The following is a 20,905-nucleotide window of genomic DNA, read 5'->3' on the forward strand; positions in this document are numbered from 1 at the left end:
TCTCTCTCTCTCTCTCTCTCTCTCACACACACACACACACACACACACAGCTGTAAAGCACTAACACCTACAAGTTATTCTATTTTGTATAGGATAATTTTTGAATATTTCTTTTTCCAAAGTAATTAGGTTACTTCCTAGCCTGCATAAACTAATTTTGATATATACAATCCTGGATTACAAAGCTATTTTTCTCTACAAAATATAATGTCTTGTACTAGAAATTCTGAATTCAGCTGAGTAATACTTACACCCTCTTGCAAAAAGAAAACTCAGCAGTTAAATTTTTTGAAGACATCACTTCTCTCCGTGTTTAAAAAGTGCTTTTAAATTACTCTGTATTCTATAGAAAACTGTTTCTCTGATGCTTGAAGTCTCCAGCTGCCACACAATTTATATCTCTTTCTTCTGCTCTTTGTTTTTCAGCCATTTTCCCTGAATGTCAAAGTCAATTTAGTGCATTTCACTTTGCTGAATAAATCAGAGGCGAAATCCTTGCTAAAAGTGAAAATTTGATTTGCTAAAAGGAGCTTAGGGCAACTATTAATCAATATATCCAGAGTGTCAAAGCCAAGGCCAGGATAGACATGCATTCATTTGGAGATTGGCTGAGGCAGATAAAGGGGGGCGCAGGGGAAAAAGTGCAACCAGCCCCAGAAGGGAGGTGGGGTTAGGGTTGGAGGGAGGGTCAAAAAGGAACAGAGAGAAACAGAACATGCCAGTGTCATGTTCTGCTCTTCTCCCTCAAATTCTTCATTTAGAGATAGAAAAAGATATTTTGATTCAGGATTTAAGCATATAGGAATTATACTAATTATAGCTGCTTTCATATAACAATTTCCTCCCAAGATACAAAAGTCTTTCTCTCTTTAACTCATCAAGTAGCCTTGAGAAGAAGAGACAAGTCAGAAGTAACAGCTCCACTGACAAACTGAATTCCAGAACAAAAAGAGTTGGGCCAGGTTTATAGGAGGTCAATAGTTTGATAAACCTCGGGTATTTCAGGTTTCTGAAAGATCATGATAGATAGTAATCCAAATGACTGGACTCATCCTGTCACCTCATCATTCAAAGACTTTAACAATTACCAAGAACTTGCCTGAAAATGATATCATATTTTAGGACATAGTACATATAGACATCTTTAACATTCAGAAATTTAACACTATTGTTTTCAAAAGTATACCAAGTAATCTTTCCCTATGTAAGCTGGCTCAATTAAAATTTTTAATCGCTTCTATTGTCTTAGTATAAAATGTTATTTCCTTAGCATGACTATCAAGATTCTTCATAATGGGGTCCTTGCTTTTGTGTCTAGCCTCATGCGGCTCCTTCCATGCTCCCATGCAACTCTGTGTAAGAGCACCATCACAGCCCACATCGTGGAGTTCTAGTTGTCGATTCATCTTTCTAATCACCCACTACCCTGGGAGGGTCGTAAAAGCAGAACTTGTGCTTTATTCATACTCATGTGTATCTTTTGTGCACACTGCCTGACACAGAGCTCACTAAATACTTTATGGAAGGAAGGAAGGAAGAGAGGGAGGGAGGGGGGAAGGGAGGGAGAAAGAGGGAAGAAAGGAAAGACGGAAGGAAGGAAGGAAGGAAGGAAGGAACAAAGGAACGAAGGAACGAAGGAAGGAGGGAGGGAGGGAGGAAAGGGATTCAAGGTTAAGCGGTGGAACTAACATTTTGATATTTGGTGTGGTTGAAAGTCTCTTGACTCACCTTTGCTCCAGTTTACCTGTAACTCTCAATCAAATTCAATGTCCAGTGAATCCAAACAGGAGTAAGGGAGGGGGAGCATCCGATTTTAGCAACTAATCATTGAAGGAATTCTTCAACTATTCAGGTGAGTAGTTAAACAGCAATTGCCTTGTTTCATCAAAATTTGTGATCGGGCATATCTAGGGTACACTATTAGTCAAATGCCTTGATTTTCACTGAGTGAAGGTGTGTCACACATTTCCTTTTTAAATTCATCCTCCTTTCCTTTAATCTTGTATTTTGTAAATGCATAGACAGAATTTAAAGATAGGGCAAATATGTTACATTCACCTAAATTTGTTATGACAGGTAGATAGGTAACCTGGAACAAATAAGATAGTACATTGGTGTGGGGGAAGGGGGGTTGATAAGGATGGGGAAGAAAGACATAATGAAGCTATTGGTAAAAAGTCATGTATGTTGAATATTCTGTGAGTACAAGTCCCATTAACAGTGTGAGTCAAACTTCTGACTCTCAAGTTTGTTCATATATAAAGTGGGGATCATAAGAATAAAGCCTACCCAGAGAATAACAGAATTGCTATGAGTAACAACTTAATGTTTGTGAAAGCACTTTGTAAACATTAAATCACTATTTAGATGTCAATTGTTTTTGTATTCAAAGCTTAATCTCAGTAAAAGGAAATAATCACATATATATGTACACACACATGCATATATATATTTATGTAGACAGAGATACATGATTCAGGGTAGAGATCACGTCATGTTAATCTTTTATATTTCCCATAGTACCTACCATAGTGTTAGGTACATAGCAACTCAAATACTTAAATTGTACTCAATGAATACTATGAAATTATGATTCCTCTGTGATTAGAGGTATACAACAGCATGGCTATTATAGATGGCAAACATAATTTAGGGACACCTAGTAATGGAGCGTAAGTAATGCTGGAATAGAGATCACGTGAGCACAGGTAATTCAACGTGGTTACAGAACAGGCATTAGGTCACAAACAGTGGCACTGAGTGGTGGCAATAAGTCTCTATAAGCAACTGTAACCATGTCTCTATAAGCAACTCCATGTTTGGGTTGTCTAGGATCTTTCCATCTCGGTCTAGGAAAACTTGTGACTTCTTGATTGGTCTATTTTTTTTCTTCTTCTTTTTTTTTACTTCTAGCAAGGGTAGCTGCAGAAAATGAAAGACCTTAGGTGACCTTTCAGATTATTTTTTTCATAACATAGTTTTCAACTTACTGGTTCCTATTTCCTTATCATAGTTGTGATCTCAGGAACTGATAAACATTCAGTTATTTTAGGTTTGGCCAAGAAGGATGAACTAGATTATTTAGATGCTAATGATCCTGCCCACCTAAGATAGAATGATGACAGTATCCACACAAAGATCCCTTTGGTCAAAAAGTTTCCATCCAACCTTTGCATTACCACTGAGGTTTACTGTGAGTATTTTTGGAAATGGATTTTATTAAACTGACTTTTTAGATCACTTGGTTTTAATTGCAATAAAATGACAATCTATGTGCAGTATCTCAGAAACTAGAATGAACACTGAATATTTTACATTTAGATCATGCTTTGTAATTTGCAAATTAATTATACATATGTGTTTAATTTGCATGTGTATTCTTTCCCTCATTTGATTTTCACAATATAACTAATGGCTAGAGCAATTAAATAACTTACAAAAAATTACTCAACTACAGCTTAGGCTGTCTGATTTTACTTTTAGGTTCATTGCACCCGAAAAAAACACAACTATAGGTACACAGGTATACAAATGTCAGGTACATGAAATGTTACTTCCAAATGTTTGGTAATACTTAATAGCATTATTAAGCCAAGGCTTCGAGTCTTAAATTTACATTTTCTACACTTAAATAAAAGACTCGATTACTTCATAGTTCTGAAATCATCAAGTTCCATATGCAAAAGAAAATTAATCCTGAGGAAAGAGGCTGTAATCACTTCAATTCATTCACAGCAAAGTAGAAATTACAATTACACGTCAGTTTGGTTATGGGATGGGGTAGAGAGTGGAGCCTCAGGGTCAATGAACAGTTTTGGGCTATGCATATTTTCAATCAACTAATCAATAAAAATATTTATCAAATGTCAGTGATACAGATACAGAACAGAATATTAGGTGCTACTTATATATGATATAACTCCCAGTCAACCATGCCCTTGACCTGCACATCAAACCATAATCACACACACATATACACACGTGGAAACATACTTCATGTTACAAATGGAAGCATAATCTTATGGTAATTATTTCCACCACACTTTTTTTTTTTTTTGGTGGTTTTTGCCCATATCATTATCACTTAATGGTGCTACCAGTTTTAGGTAAGTAATGGGCATTTGAAAAACCTCCACAACTTTGAGGGTGCCTGGGTGGCTCAGTCAGTTGAGCATCCAACTCTGGATTTCAGTTTAGGTCATGACATCAGGGTTCCTGGGATGGAGCCAAGTCCTGTGTTGGGCTCCATACTGACAGTGTGGAGCCTGCTTGAGATTCTTTCTGTCCTCTCTCCACTACTCCCTCCTTCCCTCTCTCTCTCAAAATTAATAAGTGAATAACTTTAAAAAAAATATTTTAAAAATTAAAAAAATTAAAACCTCCACAACTTTGGTTGGCAGATGACATAATCTTAAAAAACTGGTCTCTATAGAAAATGCATTAGAACAACAGATAGATTTTTAAACAGTATCATTAGCAATAAATGTTCAAAATATTCTTGGGTATTTGCCCACAAAATTTACATCCTAATGTAGAAATAGCTTATACATCTTCTTTAGAGATTTGTCATTTCTAGAAAAATCTCAATACTTCTGTTGAGAAAAATATACAAATCCCAACTCAATGAGCAATTATTGATATATTCTTCTAACGGATTGTTTTTACAAAAAATATTTCAGTGTAAATGAAAAACACTGGTTTCTAATCTTTAGATTTCTGTTTCTTACACGAATAAACTACCCATAAAGACTGTTTTATCACATTATCTTCCTAGTGTGGTTTTCCTTTAGAGCTTAGTATTTCCTGCCTTCACTGAGCATGAATAAAAATTAGAGTTTTTTGTTTGTTTGTTTGATGTCATTACAATAAATACCATTTTATAAATGTGACTAAGAAGCCCCGAACTTATGCCGAGTCCTCTTGTTCAGTAGGACAGCTGTTTAATTTGTCATGTTAAAAATAAAGAAGCCTACCTGAAAACTTACCATATATGATAAAAGAAAAAAACGTTCTAAAATATATTCATTCACTTAATTGTTAAAATACCCTTCCATTCTTTTAAAGTGAACTGTCGGATGAGACCCATAATATATTTAAGCCACTTATATAGGTCAGCTAATATGGGTTATGCTTTTTTAAGCACCATCTGACTAAGCACATTCTGCATTTTGCTAACAAAGTAACGGTACATAATAATATTTTAATCAACCACAAAGAACAATAATAGATCTGACTGCTGGGCTGATAATCGTCTTATCACACCCTGTGAAACCTAGCTCTAATATTTGACGGAGCCTCCATTACTTGGCAGCCCATTCTAAAAAAAGGCCAACAATGGGGAGAGAATGAAGTGGAGTGTGCAGTAAGTCCGTATCTACATAAAAGAGATTAGAGGCGACAGCGTTCCATTTTACAGCTCAATCATATTGTGTTAGCATGCGCTTATCCGAGCGCGGACGAAATTGAAAGAGAAATAAAAAAGAGTCAGGCAGATAGGAACCAGAAAAGCGAGGCATGAGCAATTTCCAAGGATATAAAAGGATGCTAATGGCGGGGCCCTGTCATTCTTAAAAAGGGCTATTAGGGCACCATCATCTGTTCTTGTGCCCTTATGCTCCTCCAGCTAAAGTCAAGCATTTTCTAAAGCCCTTGTGATCTTTTTTCTTCTACAGATAAAGTATGGTCATGTTTTGTAAGAACACACTTTTCCATTTATATGATTTATTAAAGTAAGTCAACTAATTCGATTTACTGATAAAAAAAACACTCCATATGTATTTTCTTCAATATTTTCTTTTGTTGAATTCTTCATTTTTTTATGTAGCAAAAGCAAGGATACAAGAGTGCATTCCCAGCAGTGTAGAAAGGCTACTGATCTTATCTTAGATGCTAAACTTAATTTTTGAACTGTGTGTGTGTGTGTGTGTGTGTGTGTGTGTGTGCGCGCGCGCGCGTGTGTGATTATACAAACTGAGAGCAGCATAAAGAGAGCAGAGGCTTAAATTTTGGTATTAAAAAATATTTCATTTTAATTTTAACATAACTTTAAAATGCTTAAGACAAAGACAGGTGGAATTTCTGTTCTGATTTGGCTTTAATTCAGGCTCTGACCCCAGTTATGAGGACTGGGTCATGTTATCAGGAACACGATTTTACTTCTATCATGGCACAAATGTGACCTTAATCTTTATATTCTCTTTGTCTCCCTCCCTCCCCACCAGTCCCCCATCCCAGACTCCACACTGCTGCTCTGCCCAACCTCCCTGAACTCGGGGTACACCAGCACTCTAAGATCAGAGCATCCTCTTCCTCTACCTCAAAGCACTGCATGGCACACTCATTATTTAACAATTTAAAAGAATTCAGTTAATTCTTGTTCAGCTAATCCTTTTCTGAAAAGCCAACCCACTCCTTGCAATCATTTAAAACACCCTGAGGGTATCGGGAACACCAGAGCTGTGGAACACCAGAGCTGTGAATCATCACTTCACAGTGACCTCCTCTGGCATTTGCTATGGAGAGAGAATAACGTCAGTCCCCACCGATTCTAAGCCTCAGCTTAAGACTGAACACATAATCGTATAGTAATTGTTTCCACCACTGGAAATGCTGTTACTCATAGTTATTTAAAGTTACTGTCTTCACAAAAGTCACTAGAGCCCCTTTACTGTGACAAGTTCCTTTGTAAGCTGACATTTCTACTTAGATGCACAACTGGACCCACAAATTTATCACTGACTTTCCCTTACCAGAGAGCACTGTAAGGAGTTGTTGCCTTTTATTGGTCTTTATTATGGGATGTCTGAACAATATTAAAGGATTGGTTTAACATGTATCTCAATTCAGGGAGAACTTGGGCAGAGTTCTCTGAAATAATGGGTGGTTTGGAGTCATAGTTACATGGTCTTTCATGTCGTTATCAATAACATTAACATTATTATCATTAATATTCTGAAATGGTTCTGTGAAATGCAGTCATCTGGGTCTCCTGACTCTACTCCAGGAAACAATGCTGAATATATGCTTTGATGGCACCGGATACGTTTGTGATTCCGTGTGTTTTTACCTCTTTATGCTCAACTGTCCCTAGCTATGAATCACAGATAATACTACTCGATTCCCAGGTGAGAATAACAGTTCTCAGTTGGGAAGCTGGGGCACAGTTTTGCTTGCCAGCGGACATATGTCCGTACCTGAGGACATTTTTTGTTTGTCACAACTCAAGGGGACTAGTGGTAGAAGCCAAGGAAGCTTGTAAGCACCCTCCCATGAGCAGGAAAGTCCCCCACAACAAAGGATAATTGGTTCCAAGTGTCAGTAGTGTCAAGGCTGAGAAGCCCTGGGTTAGAATAATGATATTTTAAATATGTGCGTATAGGTAGGTGTGCCTGGCTGGCTCAGTCAGTAGAGAGTGCAACTCTTGATCTCAGGGTTGTGGGTTCGAGCCCCACACGGAGTGTAGAGATTACTTAAAAATAAGATCTTTTTTAAAAAATTTAAAAATAAAATAAATAGCTGAGTATATGTGTGTGTGTGTGTGTGTGTGTGTCTCTGTTTATATAAAATAATAAAATATGTAAATACAAATGATATATATTGATTATCTTCAAAAGGGTCTGTGGATACTTCACAGATGTTAGCTTTTGTTTCTTTTTGCTTTAAAACACTTCAACACACTTTGCATCCAGGTAAGTCAGAAAAGTCTTCATACATTGTTTAAGTGAATTCTGACATTTCCTAATGCTACAATTCCCAAATGTCTCAACATCTTTCAGCATATCCTTTATTCGTTTTTCTAGAAGTCACACGAGTGTGATTACAATCGAAGTGCAATATCAACTCTCCAGATGATCAAATGTTCCTCCTTTCACGTGCAGTAACCCTCGTATAGGTATCTTCCAAAGAACACACTCAAGCTCACCTATTTAACTAGTTTTGACTTAATTTGGGGTGCTTTATTAGCAAACAGTGTAAGACAAAGTAGCTAGTATAATACAGAGTGATGTTTAAATTAGTTTACAATTTGCTTGGCCTCATCTAGAACTGCACCGAACAAAGCCATTCAGAAATGTCAGCTGTGTTCCTAACCACTGTAACAAATTGTCGCCTGAACGCTGCACACCTAATGACTTCAAATTAGCTTCACTGCGATATCGCCTGACAGTTCGTTACGACTGTTAGCAACATAGCTGGCGTATCATGACCAAGAAATTGGTTTCAGTGTGGGCTGGGAAAGGGACTTCCATCAATTTGATTAAAGAAATTACTGTAGCATTCAAAGCATAAAGACAAACTAGTTTAAGGAGACAGAAATAAGTTAACTGTGCCAGGAAAACAGTGCGCATCATTCAAAAACTTGTTTCTTAACTACCTGAAGATCAAAGTTCAAACAAACAAATAACAAATAATTCAAGCAGACTACTAAAATTCTCAAAACTTGTGACCAGCTCTATGTTTATGGATGGTATGGGATTGGCCAAGAAAGCAAAGTAATAGGCTACTTTCAAATACTACTTTTAAGTTACCGTATGAGAAACTGTATGATGTCAATTTAATATTCCTTTTTATAATCTGTGTTCAAATCCATGGGAAATAGTAAATGTCAACCAAAGCAGAGCTTATAAATACAAATAGCAATTCAGCGTAAATAGCCACCACGAACAACAAAATGAGTTATTCTTAACAGGAAAAAAAAGGTACATTAGATAACTGCTGACAAAGACATTGTTTTAAGTGAAAAGAAAAAGCAGAAGTATCTCCTGAGGGGAAAGGTCAGAATTTTAAGACGAATAAAGACATATTTTTTTAAAGATACACTCTTCTTTATCTTATATTGGCAATAGTGCCTTTGCATATGAAGAAAATAACAAGTGTTCGAGGTGCTACAGACATAGAAAGGTTTATGATTCGATTAGGATCAGCAAAGCTCTAAATTAAGTATGATAAAAACAAATGTAGACGTTAAAAACCATACTAGTGAGAAAATTTTGAATTTGTCTAAATCTACATAGGCAACCTAGGGAATCATCGCAACCTTTTCTGTTTCATTTTTTTCTTTTCAGAAAATGTACCTGGAATATGCTTCGCCCATCCAATGATAACCACCAACTCTCGGTCAGCCAAGTCACACAGTGTAGTGAGGGCTTTGATGTCACTGTCAGGGACCGTAGGGTCAGGCATGGCATAGATCTTCTCCGGTTCGGCCACCAACAAATGTGAGACAATCTTGTTATCTGCAGGATCAGACCAGAGCACTACAAGATCACTAGTAGCATCACCCCTGTTTCACAGACCCTAAAGTATGCCGCATCTTGAAAAATAATTCAAATGGTCTACAATAAACCCCGAATATTCTATTTACGTTACAATATATATATATAGCAAACAGTGTTCGGGAAAACTCATAGCAAGAAATAAGCCACTGCGGTTGTAACAGAATGTATTCCTTTCTTCTTTGCTCTACCTGCCTTTGCTGGAATTAAGCATCTGTCCTGTAATGAAATTTTTTATAGCAAAGAGATCAGAGAAGTTAGATGCTTTCTAGGTTTGCTCTTTGATTCTTAAGTGGGATTTCGGGAAGCAGATGAAATAGTATACAACATCTTTAAAATAAAAATCCACAATGAGCCACTGAACTGTGGAATATAATGTGGAAGGCAGAGAACTACCAGTGCCCAGAGTCGTAATGGGCACGAAAGTCATTAATTGTCTTAATTCTTTTAAAGAAGAGCAAAGGTCAGAGCCCTTCTGCCTGGGTGAATTACTGACTATATAACTCTATCTCTGTGGGATGCATTAAATAGGAATTTCTCTCCTTTCTCTCCCTCCCCACACACCCAGCCAATCTTTCAAATATAGCCAATATCAGTTTCCAGAAAACTACTCCTACTTAAAGGCGACAATATTTTCTCTTTGGAGCGCCTAATTCTTTAATCCTCTATTTTTATCTGTTGTCTTTATCTCATTCTCTGGCTCAGATTTATCTGTCTGAAATTTGTGATATATGTTTTTAAAATCCTTCATAAAATAAACACTAGAGACAAATGGAAAGCATCACATCAAATGTGTTTTATTGCTTAGGGGCATGTGAGAGTTTATGGAAAGGCTGTAAAGCCTTGCTAACAGAATGATTTTTCTTGTTGGCCCTATTTTCAATTTCTATGTGTAGCTTTAGAGTTTGTACTTTCTTCTAAATTAAGAGATACAAATGGGTAAGAACAAACCCAAATATTTTTATGCTCTATGTACTGCTATGACTCTAGAAAACCAGGGCATTAAATGGGACTTTTGTGAGCAAAGCCAAAGTTTCCTCTGTGTTTACTAGATAATTTTCCTTTCATTATTAACTATTTAACCCATCATTAACTTCTTAACCCTAAATGAAAAGACTGCATATTTCTTAGAATTGAAAACGTAGCATGCGTTTTGGTCTTCTTTAATGAAATGACAAGGAAATTATACAAGCTGTAATTAGCAATTTTTCTAACATTTAAAAACTTTATTATTATGGCTGCTTTAAGAATTACATTTATTGCAAATAATCAACAGATAACCGTTCGTTGGCAGGAATATTCAATTATCACCAAATTGAAAATGCAGATTTGGGAGGAAATATTCCCAAACACCATATTTTGTAGGAAAAAAATAAAATTAAATATAGATTCTTTTTTTTTTTTTAACTTTTAGGATCTGTGAAGAATGGCATTTGTTTCTTGTATATGCTATGGAAACAACACCCTGTATGTTTAGTTACGCTTGGAAAAGTTTCAACTTTCATTGCTCTGACAATGCGACAAAACCTGTCAGCAACCACTGGATTCTCAGGATTAGAAGCAAATGCAACATTTAACAAAGGGCACAGAAATGTACCCAAAGAAAATCCTGACTCTAGTTCTTTTAGTACTGAGAAGATGGTACTTGTTTTACCCAAGTCAGTGGACTTGACCGGAAGGGTTAGAGAAATTTGGCTGAAGCGAAGAAATTCCCATTATTCGGAAAATGGAATAGCCGACAGCACTGTTTCTAGGTAAATCTTATTTAATGTTTCCCTAATTAGAATCAATAGAACCCAATTTTCATTCTTGGGCTTTTGTAGTACACAAACAATCAGTCAGGGTCCAGAAATCTCCCTGAGCCACTTTCTCAGCAAAGCCCAGGCACAGCCTCTTGACTTATCTGACAGGATCTGAAAATTAAGTTTTATAAATGTTTGTTACAAAAACACACTAATTGGATGGACTAAGGGAAATTAACACAGAGGCCTTGAGATAATGAGTAATGATTTATTAGGAGGCCTCTTTATCTCAGACAAATGGAGCTCACTGAAATTGCTATAATCTTCTTAAAGGTACTCGACAAGCCACTTCCCAATTTCTCAGGTTTACGCCGAAAACCATAGATGTTCCTCTATCAGGTGGACTTACAAACGGGCTGGTGCTCATTTTTCTCTCAGAAGAGGAAATTATCAATGGTTTCAGTCAATGTTCGTGCAAAATGAATGAGAAATGGGCAGGCTGTGTAATATTGAGCCTAGGAAACTAACCCCTAACGAAATTAAGCATTAGTGTTTATTGCATTTTATTGTATTATCAGAAAGTTTTTTATTATAATGTGCAAAATCTGCTTAATGCAGTCCTAGATTGTATTTGCAGAATGCCAACCAGCTTATGCAGGCTGAGGAGAAGATGCCAGATTGGACAATTGAAGGTATAATCAACATAATGTTTTTTGGAAAGGCAAAAGGAAACTATGCCATATGTTCACTTAAGCTTTAATTTTATGTAAAACTGGTTGTTTTTCCTTTGACATAGCTAAAATGTCCTTTCATTTACAGTTCAGGGTCTGTTTTATTTATTTAACAGATCCCCATATGCTCACATGTATGATGCACAGCAGCGACCCCTCCTGGAGAATCTGAATTAGAAGCGGACACTTTCTCTTCCCTTGAAAGCAGATCAAAAATTACCCGTGTGTCTTCCCACAACTGCTCTGGATGCAGCTTCCTCTGGTTAAGTGCTGGTTGTGTCTTCTGAGACAAAGACAGCTAAATGTGAGAACCGTTTCCATCAAAGCACTTCTCAGTGCCTAGTACGAACTCTATGCGCAAATATCCTAGGAGGTTAGCTCTGTTGTGCTAGAACTATGAGCTGATTTTTCAGAAAATGGGATGCAGTTATTGCCTCCATCTATATCCCGGCTCTTTTTAGTTAATGACAAAGAGAATGGGGCTTGCATTTTAGCAGTGTACCCATCATCCTTTCAAATTGCAATCTGGCATTATAAAACCATGGACTCCTTAAAAACAATTCATAAGGCCCATCAGGGCATCTGAGATGGAACCACCAACCTATGCTTGTTATTAGTAGGGCCTATTCTTGTTTTAATCTATTGCTAGCTAGTGTGTTAACCTTCCATAGCTCCAAATTAATGAGGCTCCTAATGTATTTTCATTGGGAGGTTGAGCAGTCAAACTCATTTAGTTAGTGAAAACTACAAAAATCACTTTCTTGTGAAATCTGAAACTAACAGCTCCAATGAACTAATGATTACAGTATGATCCATTTTATGTACCTCTGAAAATAAAGATAACCAGTAAATGTAAAATTCTCACTATATAAGCTATGCCTTAATATGCTTATGCTTCTACAAAATGACTACGTGAAAAAAAGGTAGGGGAGAGAAACCATAGGGAAAAAAAAAAAAGATAATTAGCTGAGTTACTGTTGCTCCTAAAAGGCAATTCTTGGGAACAGAGCCACGGCCCCCAACAAAGACAAGTCTCCTTGGAGTCAGTGGGGATGGGCATGCCAAAACGGACATACATTGAGCCAACTGGGAGGATTCCGTGTGTTGGAAAGCCAGACATGTCTGCTGTACTTACATGGCTTTTTGGCTGGCTGAACCAGCTGAGGGTTCAGGTAGGGGCTGTTCTCCGCATCTATTCTGCGCTTGTACTTCTGCCGACCTCCACGTACTCTGTCAAGGCGCACCCCTGTGGGCAAAGACAGGCACTGGCTTACTCCTGAGGTATCCATCTTTGAGACCAATCAAATACATGGAGTATCACCCGTGGGTGCTATGGAGACCGAGAGTAGAACCCAGAATGGTCCAGAGGTGTCGGGAGAATGTAAAGAGGGGGTGACTAAACCAAAATTGCCGGTAATTAGAAACCAAATCCAGCAGAGAGTAACAGGCCTGAAAAACATTTGATGCAAGGCCATCAAAGTCCCATTTGCACACCAAAGAAAAGGCCCATTTCCATGGGAATTAATACAAAGAAACTGTTACTTGGTACTAGCCTAGTTTCTCAAATCAAAGACAGTGGCAAGCTGATCCTCTTCATCAGTCACCAGTGAAAGCTCAATTCGTAAGAGCTATCCAACCCTCCCTGGTCCACCAGAAGGCTCAATATGGCCCCGTGGAACTGAACTGAACTGCAAGCGTGTGCATGCCGTGGAGAGGTGGGATGACACTCCGTAAGAGGAGATGTTCCATACTCTAATGTCACCATGTCTCAGAGGAGAACGTCATTTATATTTTTGGCACACGTCTGTATTTTCTTCCAGATGAGAGAAAACCGGGACTGGACACAGGACAGACAAAAGGAGCTTCCTGAAAGAATTCAGAAGGCTTGGACGTCGAAGGAAGGCTATGTTAGTGAGGCAGAGCTGAAGGGTGAAGCTAGAAAAGGAGGTAAAGCCGACAGGTATTTAGTAAATCCCCAAGAGTGAGGAGTTGGGTCAAGGTTCAGAGAGTTTTTGCTGGTACTGGATTTAAAAGATTGAGCGAAGAGGCAAAAGGTTAAGAAAGGAATTAAATATAAATGTTTCATATGTGGGGGAGTGGTGAGCTGAGCTTATTAATAACTTGGTTTCCAATCTGCAATTATGAAGTTTAGGACCGGACCATATAAACCTTTATCTAATGAAGAAGTGGCTTGGGAGTAAGAGCCAGGAGAGAGACTCACTCTGATATTAGGCTGCACCTTAATTGATAAAACGGTATAACATGATCCGTTAACAAATTCAAGCAAGTAATTCACTGTACATGTTTTGGCATTTCTCAAAATGTTTAGAAAACAGATTTCGTTTAACAGCATCATCAGTATTATTATTTTACTGAAAAGGCCTCTCAGAGCCTTTAATATGCAAATGACCTCTGTAAAACTCTCAGAAGGAGATACAGCCTATGCGATGTTCTGCAAATCAATTGAACCAAAGATCCTGTTTTTGGAATATTTAGTAACATCATGTATAACATGTGAATAGTGGGTTCTCTGAGTTTTACGAAACCGTTTGGGAAAGGCTGATACAGCTCTAGGGAATCCTGAAGTGAATATATACACTCGAATGTTCAGGATTACTTAATTCAACCACGAGATAAAGTAAAACACAATTTTTCATATTAGCTTAATAATACTGCTTTAAGAGTTGACTATCTTTTCGTGAAACACAGAAACATATGCTTGGTTCTAGATAAAGCCTGAAATGTCATACTGAAATATCAAAGCAGAGTTTAAAGGAAATCAGGAGACAACTTCAAGAGCAATTAAGTAGGTTTCCACAGCAAATTTCACAAACAAAGAAATTAGTACAGTGTCTAAGTACTTACTGAAAATAGTAGCACACGTGAGTTACAAAGAAGCTGTTTTTCTTACTGCTGCCTTTAAAAAAAAAAGTCTATTTATTTATTTTGAGAGAGAGAGGGAGAGAGACAGCGAGCAGGGGAGGGGCAGAGACAGAGAGACAGAGAAACCCCAGCAGTCTCCACAGCTGTCAACGCAAAGCCCACTGTGGGGCTCGAACCCACGAACTGTGAAATCATAACCAGAGCCCAAAGCAAGAGTCGGAGGCTTAACCGATTTAGCAACCCAGGTACCCCTCCCTATTGCTGCTTTTAAAGTACTTTCTGCCTACAGTAGAGTTCTGTTCCCTTGTTCATCTGATTTTAAGTGTAGAAAAGTTGGCGGAAAAGAAACTGCAGAACTGGGATACTACGCTTCTTCCCATTAGGATGCTGATTTTGTAGAGATAAACGGTCGAGTACAAAGAACAGAAATACTTAATCAAAATGTAAGGCTACTAAAGTTTAAAATACTGCAAATCAAACACTGTAAATAAAGATTCTACCTCTATTGCACTTGAGGGCACATAGGTTTAAACCACAATCTCTCATTAGTAAGGAAAACACACAAATGATACTTTGTGTTAAAAAAGAAACAGGTATCTACAAAAAAAAATGAAGATGGTTCAAGGGAAACAATAAAGATATTAAAAATCACCAAATAAGAGTAATTTAATGTAATTGTTGTAACTACTCCTATTTTATAGAAAGTTTCTTGGATTATCTAGTCTAAAATGTATTGCCTTGCATCTATCAAAAAGCAGTATGTATCATCAATTTCTATATCCCTATCAGCTAGTCCCTTGTCTATAATAATGATATTGTGAAAAGACTGAAGATCCCCCCCCTTTAATGTCTCCAACTATAATAACATAGTAATTTATTCCTAAGTATTATAAGAAAAATAAGCTCAAAAAAATAAAGCAGGGGAGCCTGGGTGGCTCAGTCGGTTGTGTCTGACTCTTGATTTCGGCTCAGATCATGATCTCACAGTTAATGAGTTTGAGCCCCATGGGGCTCCAGCGTGGAGCCTGCTTGGGATTCTTTCTCTCTGCCGCTTCCCTGGGCACACACACTCTTTCTCTCTCTCCCAAAATAAATAAATACATTTAAAAAAAGAAAATAAAGCACAGTTTGCAAGTCAGATAGTTAAGTTTTTTTCTGGCTCTTTTATTAACCGGCTTTGTAAATTTTGGTGAGTTCCTTAACCTATCTATTTTTCCAAAGATAAGATAGACATAAAGACAATATCCTTCCTGCTGTCTTTCTGTAAGGACTCAATATTGTATTCATATAATGTTAATATGTTTGGATATTATCCATATGCATCATTAAAATATTTTATAAACCTTAAAATGCCAAGGAAAACAAGGAAGTTGTCATTTTATCATTGTTTTGTTGTTGAAATACTTGTTGTTGTATTACTTTATTGAAATATATTTTGCATCCTGATCATTTATTAAAAATCTATTCCCATGGAGTTTGACAGTCTACCTTGCCTCAATTCTGAGGAAAATAGACTGAGGTATGATGGAGTGGTAAGAGAATTCAAAGGATACAAGACAAATAATGATACTCATTTGATGTCGAAGAGATTTATAGAAATATTTGGTCCCATTCTATTTACTGTTCATCCTTGTCATTAATAATATCATTTAGGTATGTAATTATTTTAGACTAGATACAGAAACTAAACCAAATTCTATAAAAAATAAGGATGCTATCCCTGAGTTTAGCTGTAAGCACACAATACAAGGTAAACAACTGATAATTATCCAATTAACCTAATGTATTTAAAAGTCTCCAAATAGTTTATTTTTTTTAATGTTTATTTTTGAGAGAGACAGAGAGACAGACAGAGCGTGAGTGAGGGAGGGACAGAGAGAGAGGGAGACACAGAATCTGAAGCAGGCTCCATGCTGTCAGCACAGAGCCCGTCATGGGGCTTGAACCCAAGAACCATGAGATCATGACCCGAGCCAAAGTCAGATGCTTAACCACTGAGCCACTCAGGTGCCTTCCAAATTGTTTAGCAGAAACAAAGAAAAACAACACTATGTATGACCAGGACCTGGGAAATCCAGACTTGCCATAACAAGATATCAATCTAATTGGAATATATCCACTGAATGTGACAAAGCCTGTCTTTTTACTTCTTTAGTACCTGAAATACACACACACACACACACACACACACACACACACACACAATCTGTCTGGACTTCGCTTGTAACCAGTTTGGGAAAAGTTGAAAAGTAAGATTTTTCCCAGGAAATAAGATACCCACAATGTTCAATGTTTGACAGGTTTTGAAGTTAATTAAGGCAATTGGAGTTTCTATTCATGTGGAGACTGCTTTTTTTTTTTTTTAAAAGATTTTAATAGTTGGCATTACCTACCAAGTAGAATGTTTCACATTGCTTCTTCTTTCAAATACTGCATGTGCCTACATGGCCACAAGGGAATTACAAATCTTCTACATTGTCAGAATTTACAAAATTGAGAAAGCAAGAAGAGGGCAAGGAGGAAAAAAATACGCCGTGAGGCAAATAAACGCCAAAAGAAGTGAAACAGTTCAACACAAGGTCTTCTTAGGTCAGCTCGTTTTAAGTCCACATTTTATGCCCAAATGCAAATTTTTATAATATTATATAGTCCAAAGTCAAAAGTATTTTTCACATTTTTAATAGCACAAAGTCAGAGACATTTCATAGGATAATAAAAAATCTCCCCTTCAGAGAATTATACAAGGATACCCTAGCCTACTTTCCTATATTAAAGACCAGCCTTTTACAATGTTGTTCGCAAAGGTTTGCTAAAAATATTAATTACACAGACTCCTGGAACACTTAAGAAAGATGCAAACAGTCACATTAAAGTGATACTATTTTTTTAAAGATAGTGAATTTTTTAAAAAGATCAGTTAATTTAATCAATGCTAAATGAAGGGTTGTATTAAATAAATGCTACCAAACGTAGCTTGCAATTGAGTTTTGAGATGGGACTAGAAAAGCAGGACTTCTGAAACAATAAGGTGGAGAGGACGGGAGTTTTCCCTTCCACTTGATGTCTTCCCCATCCTGCAGTTCCCTTTGCTGCAGGAGGAAACCACGCTCCTTCCCTTTGGGAAGACAGGTACCTAAGAGCGCCCTTCAATTCTCCAGATGCTCCTGTGAGGGAACCGTCATAAACAGAGGATAGAGAAAATCCCTTTGAGGAGCTGCAGGGAAAGAAGCTAAGGCAGATTAGTAGTATCACACACCGCAGAGGGTCATGTTAGTGGCAGCCTCTGATGGGGTTCTCCTTTGGGACAATGTCCTAAAAGAGTGTACCAGTTTAACCTAGAGTACTTGTGCATATTTAGAGGTTTCTCTTAATGGGATGAGTGAAAATTACTTGTGTATTCACACATATACTCCAGGGAGAATCTGATCATATTAAATTCTTGAGGATCGCATGAGAAAATAAGCCACACCGACCCCTAGGTATCTTCAGCTGCCATAGCCTCTTCTCAAAATAGACAGTGATATTGCTAAACCTGTCTTCCTGGTTTGGTCCCTCTTCCTGATTCAGCAGTCTTCGACGCCTCGTACCTACATTTTCCTCCCAAGCCATGTCTTCATTATTAATTGAATGAATCAATCTCTGCACGGAGTGTCTTGGAATAAACCAAAATCTCAGCCAGGTACCCGCTGCCACTGGTTGTCAAGAGCTTATTTACCTTCTAGGCAGCGGGTTAATTGTTTTATATATATGAACACATTTAAGCCTTACGGCAATCCTATGAGGCGGGTGCTATTATTATCCCATTTACAAAATGAGAAAACCGGAGCTAGGGAGAGGCAGAGCCAGGCCTGGGAGTTGGGAGAATGGCTGCAGAACCCACACTCTTAAGCACTATGTTTACACCGCTTCCCTGCCATCAAATTCTATTTTTGGAAAAGAACAGTTGGTATTTACTCCAAAAGCTAGAACTGCAGGCAGATAAAACCTGATTATCATGGTAAACAATACTCGCATCATAATATGGGGGTGCATGTATAGAGGTGGGCAGAACACTAGACTAGCAGGGGGAAGGAATATTTTTACTCAACTAAAAGGCTAGAGATTTTGCATCTATCATTCCAGAAAGGGTGAGCTGCCTCTACAAAGTTCGCAGCTATGAGACTGCAGACAAAGTAAAAGTGATTAAAAGATTCAGTGACTCTGCTTTTCCACTGAGGCAGGGGCCCAAAGAAATTAATTTCTTTGTTCTTACTTAAAATGTTATTGCAAATTAGACAAGCCTCTTCCGTAGGGCCACGCAGGCAGAGCAACATTCTGGCTGAATGTTGAGCTCAGGAGGGAGGTCCAAACAGCAGCTTTTCTCCCAGACACCCCTGCCCAAGGGTTACATTTACTTCTGCTGGAATATCATGGCAACATTTCAGGAACTTTGGAAATCGACTGGCTGCCTGTGGAAACACTCTTAAGTTCTGCTGAAATAAAAGGGGAAAATCACACAGGGAGAGAAAATGCATATCCATTAGGTGGGCTTTTTTTTTTTTTCTTAACTGAGTCCTCAGTCACTAAAAGAAATAAAAGCCATGGCTCACATTAAAGCTTCCTTGCTCTACAGATGAATTAACAATTAGCAAGGGGAAGTCTTTCGTTTTGGTCTCCCGATAGCTATCTGGACTATTAAACATGTGAGGCTTGCATAGGAAATTACAAAGGCTTCCCTCTGTTTCAGATTCAAGGTGCATCTAAAATTCATTTGTAGAGTTTCCTGCATAGGGCATAACTCTACAGAAGTTCCTCCTTCTTTTTCTCAAGGTGTGATTCACCATTCTTGCTTGGCTGCTTCAGAGGTATGTGCTAAATTTATAATCTGGATTGGAGCGGAAATCAAAATGATAGAAATTTGAAATACCATAGACAAAATATTTTGCAGGGGAAATGTTGTTCCATCAGGAGTAAAGTTGCTTCATCTGAAGCATGCAGCCCTAATCTATGACACATACAAGTACAAATTAGGTCATCTGCAACAGGTGACAAGTTTTAATTGAATGTCTTCTGTCTGCAATTCTGACAAAAGGTGAATGGAAATAAATGAGTCTGGCAAGACGGCCCTGAGCCTTACAATACCCAATATCTCATTATTTTTAAACAGCTATCTATAAACTGATGCTGACAAGCCTTGAACCTTTTATTTCTGCTCAAGATGAGGTGGCTGTGAAGGAAAAAAAAAAAAAAGAAAAAGAAAAAGGGGCATCCAGAACATTACATTAAACATGCAATACCTACCATTATCACTTCCCCAATGTAATTAAAGGAAATCTCCTATTCAAAAGGCACTATTTCTTACTTTGCTTGATGTCACAGAGAGAGAGAGAGAGAGAGAGAGAGAGAAAGGGAGAGCACGCTTGGCCTGCACTTGCTAAACACAGAGACAACCTTTAAAGAAAAAAAGATTTCCCCTTTCCTTCTTTTGCCTGTTAAAAATTGCATAAACTACTCAAAGAGATACTGCTGTGACTTATGCCTATCTAAACTCTATTTTGTCTTGTTACTATTTAATACTGGCGACTCTTCCCTTTATTCTTTTCAAAATTGCCTTCTCATATGAATAAAGTTATGAGTTAGCGGGTAAGGACATGAAATGTGGTTGCACATCAACATCAGGAGAAGTGATTCTACTAATTCACAATTAAATGTGACACTGGCAGCAATAAGTTTAACACAATAATAACAGTGATAACAGTGCACAGCACCCCATGGGGATGCTCTGTGTAAACAGAAGCACAAATATTATTTATGCAAAATTCAATGCCCTGTAAAAATGAATTAAATATGAAATCAACCAAGCTGGCTTACAAGTTGCTGCGTTGAGAGCCAGAGTGACTTTGTTTCATTCAATGGACAGGAATACAGTGGAGTCTAATGACCAAAAAAGCAGATGTAGGTTTCAAAGAGAATACAGGTTGGGGGCGGGGGGCGGGAATAGGTGACAGGGAAAAGTGGCAGTGAGTCGGGGCAGCGGGGGGCGGTCATTTGTTTTCATTATGTTTGACTCTTGATCAGTTGGGCACCCAAAGACAGTTTTGAAGCTTCAAAGAGAAGCGTATGGTCATTTTAGCAGCAGAAAACTTTAAGTCCTGGCCAAATTGTTAGTAAGTCGCCAAAGATAACATAAATTGTACTACTAGACTCCAGCAGAGATGCTGAGAGCCAATGATAAGACATCATAGTGACACAAGATGTTTAATAATATTTTTCTGGTGATTGTGATTTGGCAAAATTG

The 20,905-nt window shown here is 37.7% G+C and overlaps 1 protein-coding gene across 1 annotated transcript in view; it reads right to left on the reverse strand.

Moving 5' to 3' along the window:
* LOC122211549 (estrogen-related receptor gamma) overlaps window positions 1-13,034 on the reverse strand; it is a 62,457-nt gene extending 49,423 nt beyond the window's left edge. The window contains exons 1-2 of the mRNA XM_042924784.1: window positions 12,881-13,034; window positions 9,072-9,233 (exon numbers count right to left, since the gene is read on the reverse strand). Of these exons, the coding sequence (XP_042780718.1) occupies window positions 9,072-9,233; window positions 12,881-13,034 (316 nt within the window). The remainder of the gene's footprint in view (window positions 1-9,071; window positions 9,234-12,880) is intronic.
* Window positions 13,035-20,905: the final 7,871 nt, after the last annotated feature.

The sequence above is a fragment of the Panthera leo genome, chromosome F3, assembly GCF_018350215.1.
Source record: "Panthera leo isolate Ple1 chromosome F3, P.leo_Ple1_pat1.1, whole genome shotgun sequence".
NCBI lineage: Eukaryota > Metazoa > Chordata > Mammalia > Carnivora > Felidae > Panthera > Panthera leo.